The sequence below is a fragment of the Haliotis rufescens genome, unplaced genomic scaffold, assembly GCF_023055435.1.
Source record: "Haliotis rufescens isolate VD_foot unplaced genomic scaffold, xgHalRufe1.0.p SCAF_4, whole genome shotgun sequence".
Lineage (NCBI taxonomy): Eukaryota > Metazoa > Mollusca > Gastropoda > Lepetellida > Haliotidae > Haliotis > Haliotis rufescens.
The window spans coordinates 44,216,366-44,243,761 of record NW_025964112.1 but is presented as its reverse complement, the minus strand read 5'-3'; the positions used below and the strand labels follow the sequence as shown (position 1 = coordinate 44,243,761).

General features: G+C 41.6%; 2 protein-coding genes across 2 annotated transcripts; both read left to right on the top strand.

Moving 5' to 3' along the window:
• Positions 1-48: 48 nt before the first annotated feature.
• Positions 49-16,689, top strand: LOC124135907 (1,25-dihydroxyvitamin D(3) 24-hydroxylase, mitochondrial-like). Its single transcript, XM_046501579.2, has 9 exons — positions 49-615; positions 3,597-3,787; positions 6,167-6,370; positions 9,458-9,612; positions 10,486-10,652; positions 11,487-11,565; positions 12,433-12,598; positions 14,956-14,999; positions 15,222-16,689. The coding sequence occupies exons 1-9, from the start codon at positions 236-238 to the stop codon at positions 15,333-15,335; spliced, it is 1,500 nt and encodes a 499-aa protein (XP_046357535.2). The 5' UTR covers positions 49-235; the 3' UTR covers positions 15,336-16,689.
• A 9,033-nt stretch (positions 16,690-25,722) lies between these two features.
• Positions 25,723-26,661, top strand: LOC125372266 (toll-like receptor 2 type-2). The gene has a single exon (XM_048381579.1). It carries the CDS (start codon positions 25,723-25,725, stop codon positions 26,659-26,661), a length of 939 nt encoding a protein of 312 aa, XP_048237536.1.
• The last annotated feature ends 735 nt before the right edge of the window (positions 26,662-27,396 follow it).

The following is a 27,396-nucleotide window of genomic DNA, read 5'->3' as shown; positions in this document are numbered from 1 at the left end:
CGTAGCCAACTCGTGCCATTCCGGGACAGCCTCTACAGTAGGTTACGGAAAAATGCGAGTGGTAACGAATGGTGTACTGCTCACTGCAGGCTTCCCTCAGAGAAAGGCGGAAGTGTCAAAACTAGCGTTTCTGTGAACCTATTGGTATCGCGTTGGTAATCATAGCGCAACAATTCCAACGAATGACATAACAGTACTATATTGTTCCAGTTTCAAACATTTGGTGGCTGGAAAAATGTTTCGCGTCGGTCGATGTACTGCGTTGAGGCCGCTCTATTCCCTTCGAGGCTTCTCAACAGTTAATGCGGGTGAAAAGGAGGTCAGGCCAAAGCCGCTAAGCGCCATGCCGATGGTGAAGGGGTGGCCCGTTATAGGGACTATGCTAGAGTTCGTGAAAAACTATGAGGTTGCGCATGAGTTACTTCTCCAACGTCACAAGGACTTGGGGCCTATTTTTTTGGAGGATACAGGAGGATTTAAACAAATTTACATGATAGACCCAGCTGCACTGGAAAAACTGCGTCTTCAAGAAGGAAGATATCCGTTAAGGATAGGGTTTCCAGCTTGGGACGAATATAACAAGGATGCGGGGCGAGCTGATGGGCTTCTTACAGCGTAAGTAAAACATCTACCAAACGGTATATCATTGTGCTAGATTGATGGTAATACGGTCCCCACTAGCCCAAAAGATTAAATCAATATTCACGATATTCGTTCAAATTGTGACACAAGCACCAAAATTAGCATTGGTACTCATTTTGGACTACTTTTTAAAAAACAACAACGTAAGACACTTCAAATTTAAAAATGGCGTCCTGTTTCTACGATGACCGACGTTCCGATAAAAAAAATTACAATTTTTGCTATTAAATTTGACTGGATAGTCTGATTTGCAAAAAAAAAATTGATTTAAATGGTAGTTTTTCCGTCATGGAGAAGTCACATTTGCAAAATTATAACTTCCCTGAAGTGTCCTACTATCGTTTAGAGAAGAAACAGAGTGAATGTCAAGGGTACATTGGTTACATCACAACTGTGATAGGGTTCAGTGTCAGCTAAATAATCACTGCAGTGTAGTTTAATTAGTGTCCTAAATGTTATCTAACTTGCGCATCGACATGTGAAGACCGGGTTAGTATAGGTCTTCAGACACCCATGCTTGCTTGTCGTAATGGGGCCTTTACACAGGATTGCGACCTTTGTGCCTCCCGTGTGCGACCATGAAATTTGCCAGGTCGTCGTTCGAGGCTCAACGTAGGCAGAATGGTTGCCTAGGTCGTTCCAAGGTGGTACACGGGAGGTTCAGACATCGCGATGGACGCTATGGTCGCCGTGAATTATTGAACATGTTCAAAACAGTCGCACAAAGGTCGCCAAGGAGATTGGTTGCTCAAAGGTGGCTCAAAGGAGGCACAAGCATTGCCGTTGTTGCAGAATGAAGGCACAGTTGTCACCCAATGGTCGCCAGGTAGAAGATGCGTTCTGCTGCAAATGTATTCCGTTAATCTGGGCGATGCTTCTGCCTCCCATGTGCCTCCTTTGGGCGACCAACAGCGTGCACTGAACGACGACTGTAGCGACCGCCGTGCCTCCATTCGGCGACCACGGCAACCCTTGAGACACCATGGCAAGGCTTCTGCCTCTTTTCTGCCTCCTTTGAGCTACCTGTAGTGCCTCCTCAGCCTGCCTATAAATCGAGGGCTTGTACCTGCAGTGTTTTATTGTGGTTGCAGACGCTGAACAACTCGAGTAGTTGATGTTGAACAACTGCTGGAGCAGTTACACAGAAACATGATTTTCTGAGTTTAGGCGACCATTGAGCGTCCTGGCCAGTTTTTGATCGCTCAAAGGTGGTACAAAGGTCGCAACCCTGTGTAAAGGGGACTTAAGAGGCGACTAAGGGATCGGGCGGTCAGGCTCGCTGACTTGGTTGATGCATGTCATCGTATCCCAATTCCGTGGATCGATGCTCATGCTTTCAATCACTGGATTGACTGGTTCAGACTCAATTATTTACAGACCACAGTCATATAGCTGGAAAATTGAGTGCGGCGTTAAACAACAAACAAACAAACAAACAGGTTTTTCACCGCTATTTTGCCCTTTACGCTCAATGCAATCAATTTTAATCAGATTGAAATGGATTGGGAACATGTTATCCAACTTAGGACTCCCTCTCCATGGTATTTACAAAAGCTTGTACCGTAAATCATATACATGGAAAACAGAAAAGAAGATGAGTGTATAGATAACAAAAGAAATGTACAAAAGAGAGACTGGTATATGTACGGGTTATCAGGCTCGCTGAGTTGGTTGATGCATGTCATCGTATCCCAATTCCGTGGATCGATGCTCATGATGTCAATCACTGGATTGACTGGTTCAGACTCGATTATTTACAGACCGCCGTCATATAGCTGGACTATTGTTGAGTGCGGCGTTAAACAACAAACAAACAAACAATAAAGAGTTGACACCAGTGGTAACATTTGTACCTCCATGAATGCAAACAATATTGAAGGCAATTGCTTACCTGATTGCTCAAACAACTTGACTTTTAGTATGCCATGCCATATAATTCTATATATCATATAATATCGGCACTTTGCTTATCTCGAACAACTGGTTATTCGATATATTTAGATGGTCATCAGGATTTCGAATTAACTATGTTTCAGCTACAATCACCCGAATAAACCAATTTAGGAATAAACATACACGTTCAAAGAATAGTGTCACTGTTTAGACATGTACTGAATGTGTTTTATTGAACGTAAGAATTGTTTTAGCTCTGAGGCTGAAATTGTGTTGCCGATGCGACGTTAAAGGGCAAGTTCACACGGAAATGAACCTATTTTTCTTGTACTTTTTCCACATTAAAAGTGTTAACCTAGTAGTGTCATAGACAAAAATATAAAAATATCACAATTAATTAACATATGTTTTGCATTAAAACGATTTATATTTTTCACATTTACCAAGTGTTCTATTTTCATAACAAAAACACCATGGATTATGCCCCATGCAATATGACGTCATTGGTGCCAATTAATAAACATTATGACGTCATCATGCTATGTTAGAGCCGCTTCACGTGGTGTAGGTACAGCTGTGTGATTCTAGCGTCTCAGATGCCAGCCAGCATAGTGTTATGCTGAGTCACCACTGCGCCGGAGTGTGTCGTAGGCCATGTTGTTTTACCGAAAACTGGTACTTGATATCTTTTGCGTTGAGAATAGACAGGGATCCAGTTGAATTGGCACCAATTACGTCATAATCTAAGGGGGATAACTCAAGCCTGTTTAGCTCGAAAAACGAAGGCCTCATAACGGCATATCATTTTCACACTATTGTGAGCTTCCTACTTTCACTGTGAAAAAAATGAGTTTACATTTTCAAACACAGATATTAACTAATTCTGAAATTGCGTTTTGTTTAGAAAAAGAAAGAAAGTGATTTTAGCGTGTACACTTCCCCTTTAACATAATTATAGTCTCTGAAACCAACAGTATCGTACTCGTTCAGGAGACGGTGTTTCGAATAAACGGGGTCCAGACTAGCGAGGTTTCACTGTATATGGATAATCTTTTATGCAGGCAGGGGGAGTTGTGGTATCGACTGCGCAGCGTGATTGACAAGCCGTTGATGAAGTTCAAGACAGTCGAGAGTTATGGCGACCAGTTCAGCGCTGTCGCGGCCGATTTGCTTGACAGACTGGCAGCTCTCCGAGGACCAGACGGAGTCGTGGAACGCATCGACGTCGAACTCTTCAACTGGGCCTTAGAGTGTAAACACATTTGTCTTTTTCCACAGCCATGTGATTGTTTCGGCTATCGTATCCCCTCATTTGCCCACCCCTTTCCATCAGTTAATCACCTCCTTCAAACAGGCTTACTTTATTTCATCAATTTATTTCAAAATATACATCGCAACTAGATTCCAGATCGAGAACGAATCCCTTGCGGTTTCGTGGGGGCATCCATCTTGTCTAAAAACACTTCCGGTTTCTATTTGTGTAATGTTATATTGCATTGTTAAATCGTACTGTTATGTTCAAAGTCAAAAGTAACTGATCATGAATCAATTAATAACTATCAGGGATGTGAAATCTCCGCGGAAACGCGGAAAATCGCGTTTTTTTATAACAGTAGTCTTCGGAAAAAATCACCTTCCGCGTAAAAATATATAAATAAACACTCCCAAGAATATTATCGAAAACCGAACAACCGTCGCTGATCGATTGTCCTGTTTTCGATCAGAGCTTTCAGCATCATAGGTTTTCGGACATCATACGTTTTCAATCACGAACAGAACTATAACGTGGCGTCACACAGAAATTGTAAATACTCAGATGATGGCTTGTATTTCAGACAAAGTTGTCTTTTAACCTATACGTGAATGACATGTTTTACAGTTGTTCATGTTATGTAAACTATGAATGTTTCTTCAGCGTCCGAAAACCCATAACACGGGGATATATGTTGTATTAATGTCTTATGTTTGCAATGGAGTTTTGTTTTGTTTTTCAACAAAAGGTAAGTAAGTACAAGGTAGGTTTTTTTCAATATGCTTCAACATGGGTAAAGGGTCAGACATTGCACGCTGGTGAGTGAAGTTTATGGCAGTATTGCTCCCAGACCCGGCGGGTAGCCGGGTGCGCGGGAGCTATGCCCGATATTTTAAAAGTACTGATTTAACTTCGAAGTTTTACTGCATCCGCCATCTTTGTTTATTTGACTTATTGACTTTTGCCATTGACTTATTACATTTCTTGGTGTGAATGTTGTCCAAACTGCACGAAATTGCTTAAAATGCAATCAAATGTTTAAAAACTAGACTAGTCGTATGTACGTACAGCCTATCTTTGGACTTCTGTATTATATATAACACAATAAATATCCCTTTTGTTTCAAAATCTCCAAGGGGGCACGGGTCGCCCAGTCGTCTAAGGCGCCGCGATTCGCTGTGCAGAGTTGTGTCCCTTGGGCACGCCAGAAACCTATGATTGGTTCGAATCCCGGTTTGCCCCGATTATATTTCTAGGTTTGTCAGCACCATACCCGTGCTTATGGGTTTCACCGAGCTGGTAAACGTCTAAGACCCGCATCACTTCAGGCTTTCCTCCCACATTAAGCTGACACGCCGCGATATAACTGGAATACTGTTAAGAGCGGCGTTAAACCCAACTCACTCACTCACTCACTGTTATCTCCAATTAAAACATTTCACAAATAGCTGTCGAATTTAGAAATAAATAAAACGTCTACGGTGTCGATCTTCTGGCCAATTAAACACCAACAATGAACTTTAAGTCGAAAGAAAAAGAGAGGATAAGAAATAAAATATAATAATAATATTACGATTGATCTGCATTTGAGTTTAAATGGATGCTTTTGGTCGTGTATGCTGCAAATGTGTGTTCTCTGTTACAGGGGCCGCAGGCTGCCCTCTCCACCTACGGCAACGGAGACCGCCTCCGTGGTCTAGTGGCAGAGCGTCCGCCCGGAGAGCGGAAGGTCCGGGGTTCCCCGGCCGCGTCATACCAAAAGACGTTAAAAGGTGGTACTTGTTGTTACCCTGTCTGGCGCTCGGCATTAAGGGCTAAAACAAGGAATGCTCGGCTCGGAGTCTGTAGACTGTGTCTGAGATGCGGAATGGTATCTCAGTGGGTTAGCACTATAAATCGGCATCAGTCCAGACTAGTAGAAACAGCCACATACACAAACATACGTGCATTCACGTCGCTATTAAGTCCGTGTAATAATCTTTGACGCGACGTTAAAACCCCATTTCACCTCACCACCTTACCTAAGGCGCCGCAATTCGCTGTGCAGAGTTGAAATCTATGTTTGTGGGTTCGAATGCCGGTTCTCCCCGATTATGTTTCTGGGTTTGTTAGCACGATGCCCGTGCTCGTTGGTTTCACCAAAGTGGTAAACCTCTAAGACCTGGGCCCAATTGCACAAAGCGATCTTAGCGTTAAGACGATCGTAAGCCTATGTTAATGTGTGGGAGTTACGATCATCTTAGCCCCAAGATCGCTTTGTGCAAGTGAGCCCTGCACCAACTCGGGCTTTCCTCCCACGTCAAGCTGACACGCCGTGATATAACTGGAATACTGTTCAAAGCGGCTTTATAACCAACTCCCTTTCATTCTCTGTTACAGCTATTTGTACGGTCCTGTACGAGAAACGCATGGGCTGCTTGTCTGACAACCGAAGTGCAACCACCACCGAGTTCATTGAGGCAACTCATGCAATGGGTGAAACGACAAACAAACTTATATTCTTCCCTCCCAAATTCTCTAAAATGTTCAGGCGTAAAGATTGGAAAAGGTTTACTGGAAGCATGGACACTGTATTTCGCATCGGTAAGTTCTTTGGGTGTTTGAACTCAAGTGAGCTTAGTAGTAGTCCATCCATTTCCCTGCCTGTTACTCAACCATTTCCATACAAACTGTAATGAAATGTGGTATATGTGTTGTTCGTAGCTAGTGAGTTAAAAATTTAACGCTCATCGGCATTATTTCAGCAATATATATCGACGAGCGTTGTTTGTAGTGGAGATCACACCGTTTTGCGCGATATTTTAATATTAAACCACGAAACCAATCAAGCTGAAACGTCAAATTCTTGTTCCCATCCTCCCGAGGGAGTTGACTGAATATTAAAGTCCAGTTTCCATCCTAGCTGAACTTGGCTGGAATTTCGTGGCCTGATCGTAGCGCCACAAGTGGCTATTACGAGTTATGTCCCTTCTATGCCCCTCCTATTGACCAATCTCATATCACTTGCATTTGCTTCAAACAAGATGGCGGCGCCCAGTCAAGACGATGTGATCGATAGTCAAGATCTTTATTGTAATGAAACTGGTCTAACCTCGCGAAGTGCATCAAATCATTTGAGCACCTCGATTAAAAACATGAATACGCATGGAAAATATTTATTGACGCCCAGTTGACGGTACACATGCTCTCCATATCCTGCAGTCGACCCAAATCTGAAAGGTAGTCGCCATGTTGTTTATGAACAGGATGTCGATTTCGTCACGCGATTTTGATTGGACTAACCATAGACTCCTTAGTCCAGACAAAATATAACTCCATTATTCCAGCCTAGTTCGGCAAAGGTGGAAAATTGACTTTTATAGTCAGTTAACCCCCCTTGGACTGGCCCAACCAGAATATCTAATTATCAAATGGTCGGTCCCTCAGAACTCGATTTTCAATGGCCACCATGATAACCATTCTGAAAGAAACAACCTATTTATGGACTTTGTTCAGACATTTTTGCATGTGTACTTAGTAGTGGGGCTGTTTGTATATTCCGCTGTTTCGTGATGTGTAACATTTTGACCTTGATTTCACCTTCGTCCATAATGAAAGCTGAAACATCTCACGACTATTACTCGATCATTTTCTTTCCAAATGCTATGGAATTTGGTATATACATGTATGTAGTTAGTAGTGGGCCACGAGACATATGTTCAGCTTTTCACCATGTCAAGTCTAGACCTATATTTTACATTTACACTTTGACCATGCTTCTAAATCCTCTCAAATACATTTCCTCACACCGTTAACATCCCATTCCCAGACATCGCTTTGTCAATGAAGCTGAAAATTCCAATTTGTTCCCAACAATAATGATACCTGAATTTGTTCAAGCTGTTCGAATCCGATTTTTATATCTTCTCAAAATGTACTGTTACGCTCTTAAATTCTATCAAATTTCATTGCTCAGTAAGGATGTCTCTGATATTATATTTGATGAACTTTGGCATGTATGCTACTCTTATGATTCCGTCATAGTTTTGTTAAAATCATTTTAGGATTTTAGTGTTTTGGAAAACTTGTATGGCATTAACACAGTTACTATCTTTGGAAAACATATATCTGTTACCTGTAAGTACCCTCGCACGAAAAGCATAGGTCTCTAACATGTTCTAACCTGAAAGCCTCATGGGTGGGATTTGTAAGCACAAGAAGAATGCCGAAATGAAAAATAACGTCCGAACTGATTGTCACTGTTTTTCAGTATTGTCACTGGTCAAGGTTGAGAAAATAAGTATGGTTTGTATCCGTTTTACCATTTAATTATAAGGTAATTATGGTCTTTTAATGTTGCTCAACTTTTGTGTTACTCGACCGCTGCTACAAAACAGTTTGAGTGAGTATGGCCTTACCCATGTTGAGAATCGACGCTTGAAGTGAGGCCGCGAACGATTTAACCACTTGACTGCCTCTCCGCCCAAGAATTAAGTTGAAATCCTCATGTGACTGAGCCTAATGGAATGTGTTAATATGGTGAATCAACGCAAAGGGGTTTTTATTATTACCCCACCGCGATTATCCAGCATAAAATTACATCCCTGATCTGTGTAGTGCTTACCCGCGAAGATCCGAGTTAGAACTCGCCTTCCGCAAACCATCCTTGTCTTTGGAGGTGACTGTGCTTGTCGTAAGAGGCTACTATGCTTGTCGTAAGAGGCGACTGACGGGATCGGGTGTCCAGGCTCCCTGACATAGATTATGCATGTCCTCGTATCACAATGGCTCATTTGGCCCTATTTATAGACCGCCGTCATATAGCTGGAATATTTGCTGAGGAGGGCGTTAAACAACAAACAAACACAAACTGCGTAGTGCTGCAACTAAAGCTGAGTAAATAAGTGTTTGCTTGTTTGTCTGTTTGTTTCTTGTTTAACTCCGCACTCAGCAATATTCCAGCTATATGACGGCGGTCTGTAAATAATCAAGTCTGGACCAGACAATCCAGTGATTGACATCATGAGCATCGATCCACGCAATTGGGATACCATGACATGCATCAACCAAGTCAGCGACCCTAACCACCCGATCCCGTTAGTCGCCTTTTACGACAAGCATGGGTTGCTGAAGACCAGTTCTACCCCGGATCTTCACGGGTCGAGTATATAAGTAAGTGAGGTTTTACGCTGATTTTATTCCTGAAAGTTATCATGGCGGTTGACACCAAGAAGGGCCATCTACATCCGTGGTAGATCTAAAACGTCCACAGCCACATTAAACGCAACTCGCTTACTACATCCGTGTTATTAATACGTCATTTAATAGTTTGTTTACAAAATAGCAACCCTTCACATGTGTAATCATTCACACTGATTTGGGGTCTTGGCCTGCTACATACATCCGTTGTTGTATTTCACGACTTGCATCACTTTAGGCTTGCTCCGTGGCGGTGAAGTAGTCTAGTTGTTTCAGCATTCGTTCGTCATGCCGTTTACCCGGGTTCGATTCCCAACATTGTGAAGTTCATGTCTGGTGTCACCGCAATGAAATGGTTTGAATATAGCTAAAAGCGGCGTAAAATCATACTCACTCACTTCGGCTTGTTCACATACGACATGACTGAAATAATGTTCAAAGCGGCGAAAAACCTCCGTTCATTCACTCACCCCTTTGATGCCACTGTTCCAGCAAAGGAAAATATTGACCAAAAGTTGCAGGAGATAGTGGACAAGCCTGAAGATGAGGACGCAGGTTTCATCCAGCAATTGATGGCGAAGGGGGTGCTGTCCCCCAAGGAGATGTATGCCAATATTACACACGTCATGGCGGGCTCAGTTGACACCGTAAGCAGATTTAACTAATTCACCAATAGACTTGAATCAATTGTAGTCCCAGCGCCCTGGAAGTCCTTGAAAACATACATTCATTGTACCAATGCCCATGATGTCAAACACTGGATTGTCTGATCCAGACTCGGTTATTTACAGACCGCCGTCATATAGCTGGAATATTGCTGAGTGCAGCGTTAAACAACACACAAACAAACAAACAACAAAGAGTTGACACTGGTGTTAACGTTTATACCTCTATGAATGCAAACAATATTGAAGGCAATTGCTAACCCGACCCAAGTGCAGCGTTAAACAACAAACAAACAAACAAAAAACATTCTTAGTCTGCTTTAACTCATTTTGTATATACAACTGAAAAGAAGTTAAAGAACAACTGGAAGGCTGCAACAATACCCACCAGCAATGACATATTAAATATAATCATATGAAATAGCCAGATGTTTCTTAATTTCTTTTGATTAATATACAGTAGTATAATGCTGAGCACCAAGCATGGAAACAACAAGTACCATTTTTAAATGTATTGCTAGGACACGGCCAGGGATTCGAACCACCGATCTTCCGCTCTCCAGGCAAATGCTCAGTATGTGTACAATGGGGGCCGTTTACACCAAGCCACAAGGAAAATTCTATCTTGAAGAAACCACCATATTCCTCCATATATGAAATATGTTGGGAACAAGTATAACCTCAGAAAAGTAGTGCATTAAAAGAACTGAATTTATTCACTGTGACATGTCGAGAAAACAAATTTATAATGTAACATGGATTCTGTTTGCTCAAATGGGTTTAATCGTTTGCATTTTTGTCACCTGTAAATTCTGAAAAATTCTGATATTACAAGGTTATCATTTATGATTATAGACGACACACACAGTTCAGTTCCTGTTGTATGAAGTATCCAGGCAACCAGACATTCAAGGGAGACTACTGGAAGAAGTGACACGAGTTGTGCCCCCTGGTGTCAAACCAACGTCTTCACATTTGAGAGACATGCCGTACCTAAAGGCTGTTCTTAAGGAGACCTTACGGTGAGTAGTACATTTTATTTGTTGGGGCATGGTGTTTCCGTTTTCTGTTGGTTTGTTTTTCGATTATCAATCTGCCACTTTTTATAGAAATGAACTCGATGGTGAACTGGTGCCATCTGCTATTAAAGGCTTTTTGAATTCTGTTTTCCAATTTATTGAAACTAAAAGATTAGCTCGATATATCTAAATGTGTCAATTTAAAACCATGTGGGGTCCGATCATCAACGCACCAGTGAACATCTGTGTTAGAATTTAGAGGCGACTGACGGGATTGGGTGATCAGGCTCGATGACTTGATTGATGCACGTCATCGTATCCCAATGCGAAGATCGATACTCATGATATTAATCACTGGAATGTCTGGTCCAGATTTGTTACAGACCGCCGTCATATAGCTGGAATATTGCTGAGTGCGGCGTTAAACAACAAACAAACAAACAGATCCTCTACTAGTGACTTTTTGTTTTTTAATGATTTTTTTTTTTTAAATAAACTTTTTTTCAAAACACATTTGAGGGGATTTATTGCGACTTGTTTATTCATGGTTGCACAAAAATGAATATGAAGACTTTTCCTGTATCTGAATTTGTAAATGCATTTTAAATTTTGCAGTGTGAAAGGTAAAATGTTTGTCGGTTCACGGTTGTGGAGTAAATTGCATTCTTTCATCTAAACACTGGCATTTTTTCAACAAAGTATGTGAAAATCTGGACCTATTTATTTGCGAACAAACAAGGTTAATAGAAGGTCGCTCTCAATAAACTGTTTTAATGTCTGAGTGAAGACTAATTGTTTTGACGAGCTGCTGAGGAGCTTCTATATGTTGTACTTCAGTCTGTATCCAGCAGGCAGCGTTGTGATGAGGAACATGCCCAAGGACGATGTTGTCATGGGATACCACGTCCCAGCCGGGGTGAGGCCATCATCAGTTTGTTGTTAACGCCTGCCGAGCAATGGTTCTGTGAGTGATTAAGTGAGTGAGTTTGATTTTACGCCGTTTTGAGCAATATTCCAGCAATATCACGGCGGGGGACACCAGAAATGGGCTTCACACATTGTACCCATGTCAGGAATCGAACCTGGGTCTTCGGCGTGACGAGGGAACGTTTTAACCACTAGGCTACCCGACACCCGGCAATGGTTCGGCTGTATGGCGGCAGCCTGTAAATAATCGAATCTGGGCCAGACGAAGTTGAGATTGATATTATGAGCAATAAAACGTAAATTGTCACAGAAAATTCTTTAAAAAATAACTATACTTTTGACTGTTGAACAAGAAGGGAGATATAAGGTGTGTTTCTTTTTCAGCGTCTCCCAACCCCACCCACCCCGAATATCAAATGGGCTGTCCCTTATAAACGGTATAAGGGCCGTATAGTTTACACAGGTGTGGTGTCTCGTATTTTATTGGCCATAGTAAGGGCGTATAAATAGACACATGTAGTTGCGTCTTTTAGGTTATATAAAAGAAACCCTCCTTGCGACTTCATTTGCTAATATCTTTCCACAAAATGGCACACATTGGCATTTTATAAATCTATAAAGAAAATGAGGCGTTATACAAAAAACAAAATGAAACAAACACGTCCCATTTTAATTCTAGAAACCCATTTGTCTGGAAACTCTCCGCTCTATTTTCAAAATTCAACATGCTGTTTTCATGGGTATATACAAAGGATGAAAAAAAATCCCAGTTGTTTCGAAAACTCAAAGTTTAAACTATGTCGCTCAAAATCGTAGCAAATCTGGTCTATGGTTCATTATTGTTTTGTGTTGTCAGACAATGGTCAGTGTGCCGATCTATGCCCTGGGACGACAGGCATCCTTGTACGATGACCCTTTGACCTTCAAGCCGGACCGCTGGATGAGGGACAATTTGGAGGAGAGACAGAAACGCAACCCTTACACATACCTGTCGTTCGGCTTCGGGCCTAGGATGTGTGTTGGTAAGCTTACAGCCAGAAATTTGAATTACACCCTCCATTTTACAGCCAGATATTTGAATAACACCCTCCATTTTGAACGGGATATAAAAATGGCGGCAATTTGCATGACATACATGCAGGTTAAATAAATACAATTAGGTCCACAGATATGTAGTGAGTGAGTGAGTATGGTTTTACGCCGCTTTTAGCAATATTCCAGCAATATCACGGCGGGGGACACCAGAAATGAGTTTCACACATTGTACCCATGTCGGGAATCGAAACCGGGTCTTAGGCGTGACGAGCGAACGCTTAAATCACTAGGCTACCCGACCGCCCCACCACAGATATGTAATGTTTACTATTTCTTATACATGACTTAAAACATATACTTTACGATATACTGTTACTATATCTATCAATTCTGTGTAATTTCTAGGCCAAGTTGACTCTAGAATTGAGCAAAATATACACTGAAATTCGACATTATCTTCACAACATAAAATGAGAATGATTTTGCTCATAATAACATATATTTTCTAAATTAGATCAATTCTCATTCAAAACTGAAGGACATGTTGAAGTGAGGAAACTCTTCTCTGTTCTCAAGTAGCTGTGGGCCAGAAAGAGGTTTACCCTTAAGACGTATTGAACGAAATGCAACATGTATATTCTAAGCGATTGAACAAGCGTTGCATTACATTTTCACGAATAATTTAAAAAATATGATTTCCCCTCATTTTAGAGAAATATGGAACCATTAAAGCCAAATTAATTTCAAATGCCATTATTGTCGTTTTACTTTGGTACGTTTCAAGAGGTAATAAACGACTAGAATATAGAGGCCCACAGCAGTGAACCACTCCAGTTTGGTAGACTTCATCTTGATCCTGATCTGGAAAGCACATGTACCGAGTTCGGAATTACGTCTACATTCCACATACAATACACAGCCATGTTACCAATGAGGATCAATCCAGTGTCATGGTCAAAGTATACAAAAACTCATGTATTATCTGTTCACACAACTCCGACACATGCCCTGTGCTAAGATATACACGTGTATTATCTGTTCACACAACTCTGACAAATGCCCTGTGCTAAGATATACACGTGTATTATCTGTTCACACAACTCCGACACATGCCCTGTGCTAAGATATACTCCTGTATTATCTGTTCACACAACTCCGACACATGCCCTATGCTAAGATATGCACGTGTATTATCTGTTCACACAACTCGGTCACATGCCCTGTGCTAAGATATACTCCTGTATTATCTGTTCACACAACTCCGACACATGCCCTATGCTAAGATATGCACGTGTATTATCTGTTCACACAACTCGGTCACATGCCCTGTGCTAAGATATACTCGTGTATTATCTGTTCACACAACTCCGACACATGTTCTATGCGAAGATATACACGTGTATTATCTATTCACACAACTCCGACACATGCTCTATGCTAAGTTATACACGTGTATTATCTGTTCACACAACTCCGACACATGTTCTATGCTAAGATATACACGTGTATTATCTGTTCACACAACTCTGACAAATGCCCTGTGCTAAGATATACACGTGTATTATCTGTTCACACAACTCCGACACATGCCCTGTGCTAAGATATACTCCTGTATTATCTGTTCACACAACTCCGACACATGCCCTATGCTAAGATATGCACGTGTATTATCTGTTCACACAACTCGGTCACATGCCCTGTGCTAAGATATACTCGTGTATTATCTGTTCACACAACTCCGACACATGTTCTATGCTAAGATATACACGTGTATTATCTATTCACACAACTCCGACACATGCTCTATGCTAAGTTATACACGTGTATTATCTGTTCACACAACTCCGACACATGTTCTATGCTAAGATATACACGTGTTTTATCTATTCACACAACTCCGACACATGCTCTATGCTAAGATATACACGTGTATTAGCTGTTCACACAACTCCGACACATGCCCTATGCTAAGATATACACGTGTATTATCTGTTCACACAACTCCGACACATGCCCTATGCTAAGGTATACACGTGTATTATCTGTTCACACAACTCCGACATATGCCCTATGCTAAGATATACACGTGTATTATCTGTTCACACAACTCCGACACATGCCCTATGCTAAGATATACACGTGTATTAGCTGTTCACACAACTCCGACACATGCCCTGTGCTAAGATATACAGTGTATTATATGTTCACACAACTCCGACACATTCCCTGGCCTAAGATATACAGTGTGTTATCTGTTCACACAACTCCGACACATGCCCTACACTTAGACATACACTTGTATTATTTGTTCACGCAGCTTGTTAAGATTGTAAATGTTTTCCAGGGCGCCGTGTTGCTGAAATGGAGATACAGACACTCGTGTCACACGTGAGTTATCTCCCCTTCTCTAGCTTACCATAACTGAATGTTCAACTGAGCTTATGTCGTTGGGCGTTTTCGGCATCTAATTTCTCTTCAGAATCAGAAGTTGATCGTCCGCCGTTGTCTGAACGTTTTAGGCATATAAAGCTAATATATTTTAAAGAATAGTATATGTTGTGCTTTTCCTATGGAATACATGTCTGACTCATACCTTCACCATTTGTGTAGATCATCCAACGGTTTGAAATCGAGCCAGCAGACGACAAACCAATCGAAGTCCGTGCAAAACTGTTCCTACTACCAAAGGATCCAGTGAGGATCAGATTTATAGACAGGAAGTGACGTCATCTAATGGCTGACACATTTGTCCCTTTACCTGTTTCTGCTATCATATATTCAGTGTGGAACAGATTGATTACATCGCTTGAACATATTGAGATTCACATTATTTAAGTGATGGCCTTCGTTGGTATACGTTTCTGATGAACTTAGTGATGGGTCCATGAATCAATCCGATATGATTTTGAATATGGACCCCGTACTGGAAAACCCATTTCCTTCAACAAGACATCAATTTTTCAGATATTGAAATTTGATATGCGAGTAGTATGATAAAGTGTCGTTTTCCGGTACTGGAATACTAATTTACTTCTTTTGCATTGGCATGCTGGCTAAAAACTGAATCAAGACGTCAAAATATGCTTCTGTTCACCTAGCAGCGAATGGGCCCCGTAAGGATGATATGGTAATGTGACGGTTACCCTTATTTCTCTTAGGCAGCTTGGTTCGTATACTCCCCAAGGAGCTGAGAATGACATCTGAGAAAACACTGATCAATTAACAGGGTAATATTGATAAAGCGCTCAAAGTTACAGGAAGGCATGGAACAATTTTAATATTATAGAAATATTCTTTTTATTATTATTGTTAATATTATTGTTGTTGTCATTATTATTATTATTATTATTATTATAAGGATCATGGTATATCTTGGCTGAAGGCTGGTCCGCATGTCATGATGGTTATCAAATGTTTCATGTGAATTATAATTAGATTTTTGTCTTAGCAACATTTAATACATGCACTTGAAATGTTCACAGCAGCACTCAAAGCACAGGCAAAGCTTTTTATACTGTCCAAAGCTGCGTTAAAAGTAGCTCACTCACTCACTCACTTCATACTAAGATCTTACGGTTTTCCTTAGCTTCAGAATATTACATGTTCAATGGACTAAGAGAGACCGTATCCTTCCTCGTCTTTTGTTCAAAACCAATTTCACTTCACCCACCATCTGTCTCTCAATCTTTGTGTTCCAGGTTGTACGTGTTATTTGCTGAAATATTTGTAAACATCGCTTTGTTGTTGTATTAAGAGACAGCGTTTCCCATCTTAAAACCAATTTCACTTCACCCACCATCTGTCTCTCAATCTGTGTGTTTTAGGTTGTACGTGTTATTTGCTGAAATATTTGTAAACATTGCTTTGTTGTTGTATTAAGAGACAGCGTTTCCCATCTTAAAACCAATTTCACTTCACCCACCACCTGTCTCTCAATCTGTGTGTTTTAGGTTGTACGTGTTATTTGCTGAAATATTTGTAAACATCGCTTTGTTGTTGTATTAAGAGACAGAGTTCCCCATCATAACAAATATGATAGATGGCATGACATGTTCGAAATAAACAATGATGACAACAGGTAGGTAATTTTATTTTGTTCAACACTAACAAGAACACTTCATTTTGATGCGAAGCGCCTGAATCAATGTGGTATGATGAAGAGACAATATTTATGTTCCAAATGCACCCATGTGCTGTGTCACGTGGCTATGCAAGCCAGGTCATGTGTGGTATCCCTGGGTCCTCCCGGGAAGATCCGGGGTAAAATAGGTCTTAAGCAACCAATGCTTTCCGTAAAAGGCGACTATTCTTGCCGTAAGAGGCGACTATTCTTGCTGTAAAAGGCGACTATTCTTGCCGTAAGAGGCGACTAGCGGGATCGGGTGGTCAGACTCGCCGACTTGGTTGACGCATGTAATCGTATCCCTATTGTTTTAGATCGATGCTCATGATGTCATCTGGATTTTCTGTTCAAGATTAAATTATTTACCGACGTCATATAGCTGGAATATTGCTGAGTGTGGTGTTAAACAACGCACAAAGTCGCTCTCATTACTGTAATGAAATGGCTGATATAAACGCTGGAATTCAAGACGTCTTAAACTTAAAAATACAGTTGATTTCTTTTGAGAATAAACCCCATGTATACAGCACATTTCACGCTAAACAAAAGATATTACACACATTGAATAAATAAACAATGCATTTACTTCCCATTCACTTACATATATAAGCCCCCATGGTACAAAATAATTACAGACCGCCTCCGTGGTCTAATGGTAGAGCGTCCGCCCGGCGAGCGGAAGGTCCGGGGTTCGATCCCCGGCCGCGTCATACCAAAAGACGTTAAAAGATGGTACTTGTTGTTACCCTGTCTGGCGCTCTGCATTAAGGGGCTAAAACAAGGACTGGTCGGCTCGGAGTCAGTATACTGTGTCTGAGTGGGGTATTCATGTTAAACTGCGGCATGGTATCTCAGTGAGCTAGCAGTTTTAAATCGGCATCAGTCCGGACTAGTACAAGCAGCCACACACACGTACATGCACGTCGCTATATAAGTGCAATAATCTTGGACGCGACGTTAAACCCCATTTTACCTCACCTCACCAAAATAATTACAATTCAGCACGGCGTTTGTCCGAAACAGCATGAATAATACCAAAACACAGACCCTATTCGTATACAAGTCTCATATAGACTCCCTGGTGCCTACATTACCGTACTAAATATGCCCGTATCTAACCAAATTAGATGTTTTAGTTTCAGACCAACGAGAACACACGGAAGCACGAAACACTAAATTCCCGTGGTTGAATACTGATTGCCGTTTTCTGAACACTGACAAAAACTATTGCATTGAACGTTGAGAGTTGACTAACTGTATTGTTGTTTCGGTCAATAGTGTTACACGTGTCGGGTCGTAGGGACGAAGGCTATTATAAATTGTGATTATCTACGTCCCTCGAGGTTAAGAGAGGTCCTCAAGGCTGAGAGAGTTCCTCAAGGTTGAGAGAGATCCTCAAGGTTGAGAGGGGTCCTCAAGGCTGAGAGAGTTCCTCAAGGTTGAGAGAGATCCTCAAGGTTGAGAGAGATCCTCAAGGCTGAGAGAGATCCTCAAGGTTGAGAGAGATCCTCAAGCCTGAGAGAGTTCCTCAAGGTTGAGAGAGATCCTCAAGGTTGAGAGAGATCCTCAAGGCTGAGAGAGATCCTCAAGGTTAAGAGAGATCCTCAAGCCTGAGAGAGTTCCTCAAGGTTGAGAGAGATCCTCAAGGTTGAGAGAGATCCTCAAGGCTGAGAGAGTTCCTCAAGGTTGAGAGAGATCCTCAAGGTTGAGAGAGATGGAAGACAAAACTCAGAGGGACGTGTAAATCAACAGCAGCCATGTTTATTGTGGATGGGGGAATAACGGTCGAAAAGAAATAAGCGCGTGACAGGACGCACACCGGGACCGAGTGACCATTGATCCCCGCGCGGGTACCCGTTCACACATGTAGGAAGACAGATAGCGATTCTTCATCATGAACGTAGTTGTCGTCATATAGCCGGGAGTGCGGCGTTAAACAACAAACAAACAAACAAACAAAACAAAACAACCTGGTGCAAGGTCAGTGAACCACGTTCATGGACATTAGTAGATCCGGCGATGTAAGGTGTTAATTGACATTTGTAGATGGCGCTAGAGATTAGGGGTTCTTATGATTAGTGGGGATACGCCGAATGTTTGCTAAATATATTGAACAGACAAAGGGGTTAGAAGTTCGTTGCACTTTGGAAACATACAGTACTTTAGTAAAATGAAGTTGTGAAACAGGAATAAGGTCCATGTCCATTGCCACATCCACTTCATATGAGGCGCAAGATGGCTGCCCCCACTGACCGGAAGTACGGCTCCATTGATGTATTCTGCATCCGGTGAAAGCAGGAACTTGACTGCTTTCGCCATTTCCTCAACCGTACCCGCTCTACCATTTGTTTTATACTTTTCGGTGAGTTCGTCAAACTATTATAAAAACAAAATAAATTCTCTGAGCGTCAAGTTCACATTGTGTTTATGGAGAATACTGGCTTAGTGTTATAGGATACAATCTATATATTATTTTATTTTAATAACACACCAGAAATGGGTTTTACACCTTATACACATGTGGGGATTCGAACCCGTGCCCTCGACGTGACTTTACCCACTGGGCTACCCCACCGTCTGTAGGTACATGAACCCCGTGAAGATCCGGGTTAAACTGGCCCATTCGTCACCACTCTCCCCTTTCCGTAACCTGCAAGAAGACTCGTCCCCCTATCGATGAATGTTAAGTGCGAAAATACGACAAACCAATCAGAATGCGCGTATGTTTTCAAGTTCTTTGTCAAAGAATCCCTCAGAAATAATATTTGATTTTACATAATTTTATGTCTTGCATCTAAAAATATACCCAAGGCACAGTTAAATGTGTTCAAACATACTGTATAATTCCGCATGTCCAGATGTGCTTTAAATTGCATCTGAAATATATTTAATATACGGGGAAATATGTGTGAACCATTACGCAACGAGTTGACAATTGGTTTAGGTATGCCCGTTTGCGCTAAGACGGAACCCGATCGCAAAAATCGCCACGAGAGGGGCACGAGTCGCTATTTGGCTTGTCCCGGAATAACACGAGTTGGTCACGAATGAAACTGGCCTTTAGCAACCCATGCTTGCCGTAAATGGGATCGGATGGTCAGGCTCGATGACTTGGTTCATGCATGTCATCGTGTCACAATTGCGAAGATCGATGCTCATGATGTCAATCATTGGATTGTCTGGTCCAGACTTGATTATTTACAGACAGCTGTCATATAGCTGGAATATTACTGAGTGCGGCGTTAAACAACAAACAAATTAACAAATCACACGAACTTGATCCGGCTTTGAATAATCAACCATTCCAAATCTTTCAAACATGTTCGTCAGCACCAATCCAGGACTGGGAAAGAAGAAGCAAAATATGTTAATGAGAATTTGGTCTCTCGCAGGAGTAGCGGTACCATATCTAGGCTGTATTTGCTAGTATGGGAATATTACTTACTTTGAGAGGCTATTCATTGAGTTTGGATTATCTCTAAATTCCAGACTCTCATTTAGTGAGTTGCGTTAACGCCGTTGGAACAGTATTCCAGTTACATCACGGCGTTGCAGCCTGAGACCCGTGAAGATCCGGGGTAGAATAGGTCTCCAGCAACCCATGCTTGCCGTAAAAGGCGACTATGCTTTTGTTCTCAACATCATCTGCTAAATAAATGGCGCGATTTCTTTCAGTGCGGGGTATGTAAAGGCCAAGGCCGTCAATGGCGAACGGAGCACGGCAAAAGGCCGATAAAATTGAATACCTCATCACACCATCAGGTTTATGTCTCGCTCACAGAATGACGATGGGCGGAACGATGGTGCCATCTATTCAGTGTGTTTTGACGCGTGACATTTGTGGACGCGCCCCAATATATAAGAAATTCGGTAAGTTAGCTGTACAAATTCTGTTTATTTGTTTGTTTGTTTGTTGTTTAACGCCGCACTCAGCAGTATTCCAGCTATATGACGGCGGTCTGTAAATAATCGAGACTAGACCAGACAATCCAGTGATTGAAATCATGAGCATCAATCCACGAAATTGGGATACGGTGACATGCATCAAAGTGTAACACACTCAGAATCCTAATCGGTGCAAACTGCCTTATAAGAGCAACACACTCACCAGGCGTTAACCCTCACTCCATCGCGAGCTACCTCTGCAACACAAGGTTACATTATATAACACAATGAGTGAGCTGGTACTAGACTCACTATTAGTCACCTAAATAAAGTTTTCTTATTTAAAAATACATATCTACAAAATAGAAAATAACATCCAAATGAGGCCGAGATCAATGCTTTATTTCAGAGCTGAAAATCATTCCAGACTTGAGTTGAATTCCTTTCTTACTTTATTTTTTTTTTTGGGGGGGGGTGGGGGGGTATTTAGTACTAACAACGCTTGTTATGAATATGATTAAGACAACAAATGCTGTTTTAGATGGCCAAACATCGCCTCATGGCATGTGTAACTACTTACTGATCATTGCAGGTTATAAACCATACAAAGATTCAGTACTGTACTATTACCAATACATTTGCATTTCATTCTACAAAATATGTTCGCGTCGAACGTGTCATCAAATCGGCTGCTTTAGCCAAAGATGTGATCATGTTTGTTTTTTTAAAAAGCGATTGACCAATTTTAAAATGATATAAAACGACAGAGAATAACCAGTCTCGATTATCCGCCGAAACAGAGGGCAAAATAGCAGTGAAAATTATGTCATTTCATGAATCACTAAAAACGGTGATGACACCAGGTGTTCGCGAAAGGATAGGCATGTCCTGTCTCGCAATGAATGCATTTACATTATTTGCGTAATCGAAACGTGTTTTACCAAGTGCCAAGAGTTTGGTGACGTGTTCTAGAGCAGCCTTGGATGTCCCGTACAGCAGGGTGGTCTGAAGATGAGAAGAGTCGTTAAATGAAGGTTCCGGAAGCACCCAGGCAGTATCACTAAATGTTTATACCCGTAAACATCCGGGTTAGAATACGTCTTCAGCAACCCATGCTGCGTAAAAGGCGACTATGCTTGTCGAAAGAGGCGTCTAACGGGATCGGGTGGCCAGGCTCGCTGACTTGGTTGATGCAAGTGATCGTATGCCAATTGCGTAGATCGATGCTCATGATGTCAATCATGGATTGTCTGTTCCAGACTCGATAATTTACAGACCTCCGTCATACAGCGGGAATATTGCTGAGTGCGTCGTTAACAAAAAAAAAAGAATATTGAATGCAACAATCAGCAATATTCCAGTTATATGACGGCGGGCTGTAAATAATCTGGACCAGACAATCCACTAATTGACATCATGAGCATCGATCAACACAAATGGGTGACGGTGGCACACTGTCGTCCAGTTTCAAACAGTGCCTAAACACCCTATCCTCCCCAGGCCGTCGTACAAGCAGAGGGTAGTGGGAATTGATACTGACATGGAACTACTAAAGCGTTTGGATTCGCTCGTGAATTAACCATAGGAGTTTAGTCGTGTTTTATGACGTGACCTCTGGTGACATTGACCTTGACCGTAGCTGAATGTCGACCAAACACTAACTCACTCTGATTAGTTCCTCGTATCATGTAGGTCAAGTTCGGTCAAGGTCACATTTAAAAGACTGGCCTCAAGAGTTGACCTTCACTCTCCTTGTTCACACGGGAGAACATTTCCAGTTGCAAGCTTATTTTGTACTTAAATACAAGACACTATGTTACATCAGCACTTTCGGTTCCAAATTCAATTTAGCACGGTTAAAATGTACAGGTAAATTGGCTGTACACTGAAAACACATTCCTAAATGGATCGTAGTTCCTGTATAGTTAAATGTTTAAAACGTAACCGAATAAAACAAAGGTGACACCAAAGCACCTGTAGACGTGGTGTTAACTTACAAATCTGGAGGTTGTAACAGAGGAAATGTTGACGACACAACCTGGAAGATAAAGCAACATGTTACAAATGCCCGTTTATTTATTTGTTTGCTTTACGGTGTATAGCTATAGTCAATATGTGTCCCGGCGGCCTGTACATAATCGAGTCAGAACCAGTGGTTGATATTATGAACAACGCCCGACGCCGCACGAGGCTGGCAAAGGTTGCTGGGGATATAATTGCCAGGGTATTTTTAAGTGATCGTCAAGTAACATTGTGGATTGACTGCAAGAATGACTGATGTATGAAATATAAACGGCGTGATGAGCGGGCGAGTTGGGTTTACCGCCGCTTTAAAATTTATTTTAGTAACGGCATAATTGCTGTTAGTTGAATGCGGGGAAAGCTCACAGACGTTTACCAGTTTGGTTACCCCTCTGAATGTCACTGGGACATTTCCGTTCTTGACCTTTAACCCTCAGATTGAAGTCGTAAAAAATTATAACTACATTACGCACATAAAAAACATTTCCTAGTTTGAATTCTGCTAGCGATTCTCTATTCTGTGGTAAACAACATCTGATAACTAGGTCCAGGATAAATATCTCTACCAGTTTCACTTTGCAATTAATTTTACTGCATCAGATCGGATAATGTACCCTACATCCCTTGTATGAGTAAGAGGTGGAGCCAATGCCGAGCGACAACGTTTTCTTTGAGAGCGTATAAACAAACCTAAAATTAACTCGGCATCCAGAGGTTAAACACGAAAGCTGGTACGGTGCTAGTTTCCAAAACACTGTAGCTCACCTGGATATGTAGTCAACGGATTAACGTGTAAACAAAGACTACCACTTGAAAAATGTTGCTTTCAGCATTGATATTCAAATATTCTGCATATTATCAGGAGAAACCCGTGAAGATCCGGGGTAGAATATATAGGTAATCAACAAACCCATGCTTGCCGTAAAAGGCGACTAACGGGATCGGGTGGTCAGGCTCGCTGACTTGGTTGATGCATGTCATCGATCCCAATTGCGTAGATCGATGCGCATGATATCAATCACTGGATTGTCTTGTCCAGACTCGATTATTTACAGACCGCCGTCATATACCTGAAATATTGCTGAGTGCGGCGTTAAAGAACAAACAAACAAACATCAGGAGGACATTAGTTACGAATATGAACAAGTAGTTTGTATCTACAAGGTTCCTAAACCTGCAAGAATAGATGTACTATTGCAGAACATATTTGCGATATACATTTACGACCCACAGTTTTAACTCTGGAGGCGAATATTTTTCCTTGTGGCATACACTTTTTCCAGTTGTTTCACAAGAAACTCCTTATGATTTGAACAAAACATGAAATGCGTTTGGAGAGAATGTAAGGGTCAAAAGTGCAAAGGTAATTGTGAACAAACATGACTGTGAAACGGCCTGAACAAAATCATGTCGTCATTAGTGGGAAAAGGTATGTGAGGTTTCAGCATCATTTGTCACGTGGTTTCTGATGAGATGTTCACGGCTGATAACGTTTTTCGTATTTTCGAATATGGCCACTGGCAGCCATCAAAATATCTGAAACAAATGTCGCACTACACAAGGTGACCATCTCAATCCTCAAGTTACTGGCCTTCGGCCCTTTGACGTTTTAAGAAGATTTATGTTGTTGTTTTTGCTTGTTTTGAATCAAAGATGGATCCTGGCGGCCATATTGTAACGTCGACACATAATTTCAGCTTAAAATGGAAACTGTTTATGGACACCGACTTGCGACGACATAAGCTCATATGGCCTCTAAGGCCAGGTGAGCTAAAAATCCAAAATGAAAGATTTTTCCATCCAACCTGGTGTTCCGAATGCATACAGACCCTTAATTTATCACTTCCGTGAAACAATGTTTCAAACTGGATTTCCATCCTCCGCAGTGATGTAACTAAAAAATAATCCGTTCGAAGGGCATTTCGTCCTTTCTCACCCTATAGGGCAAACCAATGGATAATGCTTCAAAGAAATTTCATAAAACAAATAAGCAAACAACCTTTTGTCACTTTAAGAAAGGGCATGGCTGCCTGGGCGAGGAAGAGTGTGTGCCACGGAAGGAAACTTACATATATTCCAAGGCTACCAGAGTTCGTAACTGACGTGGATTTCTCAGGCAATTTTCTTCGAAACATATCCTCAAAATTACTTAAGTTGAAAAGGTTAACTCTGAGGTCAAACAATATAATAAGCATGTCAGTTGACACATTTATTCATCTGACTACCTTGACCGAGTTGTATCTTGACAACAATAGTTTCTCGGGAAAATCTTTAGCTGGAACATTCAAGACTTTGAGCCATCTTCCTCTTCAAACATTATCGCTTGTTCAACTGAAGTTGAACGATTCACATATCTTTCATCGGTTACATAGTCCCACAATGAAGTATGTGGACCTAGGGAGAAACGACTTGAAAAGTTATAATCAGACCGACTTCAGCGGCGTCTTCAACCTTCAGACTTTATCACTGGCTTACCATTCCATCCGGGAAGTGAATCTCGCGTACGCCCCATCGTTACTGGAACTGAACCTGAGAGACAACTATATTTCAACGTTTCCTAATTTTTGTAGGACAAATGGGTCCTTTTTTCCAGGCCTTAGAAAACTGAAGTTGGACCACAATGATTTATACACAATTGAGGGTGGGTGCATTCAATGCCTTACGAATTTGGCCCTCTTTTCTCTCAACACCAACCGCATTCGGGAAATAAAGCCAAATTCATTCTCGGAAATGCCTTCACTAACTAATGTAATCCTGAGAGACCTCGGTGGAGCGAACCTTCGTATAGATCAACATGCTTTCAACAACAGCAAAATAGAATACATATCTTTAGCATCATGTGGTATAAACTTTATGACACATGTACACAAAGATGCATTCAAAGGATGTTCCAATCTACAGTCAATTGATGTTTCTTTTAATCAGTTCCGGAGCACATCCGACCAAGACCTTACTGACTGGTTTGGACACTTAACATCCTTAACGGGGCTTGGTCTTGGAAGCTGTGGAATTAAATCGTTTCCAAAGTTCATTTCAGTTTACTTACAAAACTTGAAATACCTAAAACTGTATGAAAATGGCATGGGCGAGTTACCCGTAGGTGTCCTGACACCTTTAAAGAACCTTACCCACATTTGGCTATCAAATAACCGATTAGCTAAAATAGATGAACGAGTGTTCACCTCCGAAGTCCAACAAAAGCTTCAAGTTGTTGATTTAATGCACAATCCGTTTGCGTGTAACTGTGAACTCCTATGGTTCCTCAACTGGACAAAGTCAGAACGTAGGAAGTTCAAAGACTATCCGGAGAAGTATGTGTGTTCCAGTCCTGGGGAAATGAGAGGAAGAATACTCTCCAAGGTCTACCTCCCTGAACAGTCATGCCTTCTCCCCCTCCCTGTTATCTTTGTCCTGATTGGTGTCTGTGGGATTTGCTTCCTTGTCCTAACGACAGTGTCTATCACGTATAGATACCGATGGCACATTCGGTATTATATATACACGAGAAGATACCAGAAGGGGGAACTCCATCGACTTGAAAACATAGAGAGTAAATATGATGCTTATGTAATATATAGTTTGGAGGACATCAGATGGATCAAGAACGAACTCATTCCTAAAGTAGAGGGAACACATGGTTCCAGATTGTACATTCGTGACCGAGACTCTTTGGCCGGTATCCCTATCGTCGATAACGTTGTTAACAATATGAATGTCAGTAAAACCATCCTGATCCTTCTGTCCAATGCTATGGCCAGAGATGAGCAGTGTCAGTTTGAGCTGATGTTTGTCAAGAGACAGCTGGAAAGGGAGAGGAATCCCATCATCCTGGTCCTGCTGGAGGAGGTCCAGGTCGCCAACATGACGCAGTCTGTGTACGCCTTGGTCAGGATGTATCCCTTCATCCCTTGGGGAGACGAAGAGGATGCCAGAAGATTCTTTTGGGATCGCCTAGTTTTATCGCTGAACAATGTACGAGAAGTCAGACTAGACTCTGGAGATGCTCAACACCTCCCATGAATCCACAAACTGGGGTGTGGTGTAGACAAACCACTGATCATTATTATGACGAATTCTGGATTCGAACCAGCGATCAATGCAACTCTGCACACTGCCCCCAAAAGAAATCCATGCCCAACATTGACACATGTATGTGACAGGAGTAGGCATCCAATGGACATGCACAACTAGTTAGAGAATCGTGTACCTTGTTAGTGGGATGTTTGTGTGCTGTACCAAGTATGATATCACCGTATGTTGTTGACGAGTAATCAATTCACTTTGACAGATTTGAGGAATGGCGGATTCCATGAGGTGTTAAGGTAAAATTTCGTACTGGTCAGTGATCGTGGTTTGAGTGACAGTGGAGACCGTGGACAGTGTAAATTACAATGTTTGTTTGTTTGTTTGTTTGTTATTTAACGCCGCGCTGAGCAATATTGGCATTATTTAGGAGCTTGTGACGTCACTGATCGTAACAGTATGGAAATAATACTCAGGGTAATGTTTTTTGTTTCTTTGTTTGTCTGTTGTTTAACGCCGCATTCAGCAATATTCCAGCTATATGACAGCGGACTGTAAATAATCGAGTCTGGACCAGATAATCCAGTGATTGACATCATGAGCATCGATCCACGCAATTGGGATCAATGACATGCATCAACCAAGTCAGCGAGCCTGACCACCCGATCCCGTTGGTCGCTTCTTACAACAAGCATAATCGCCTTTTACGGCAATCATGGGTTGATGAAGCCC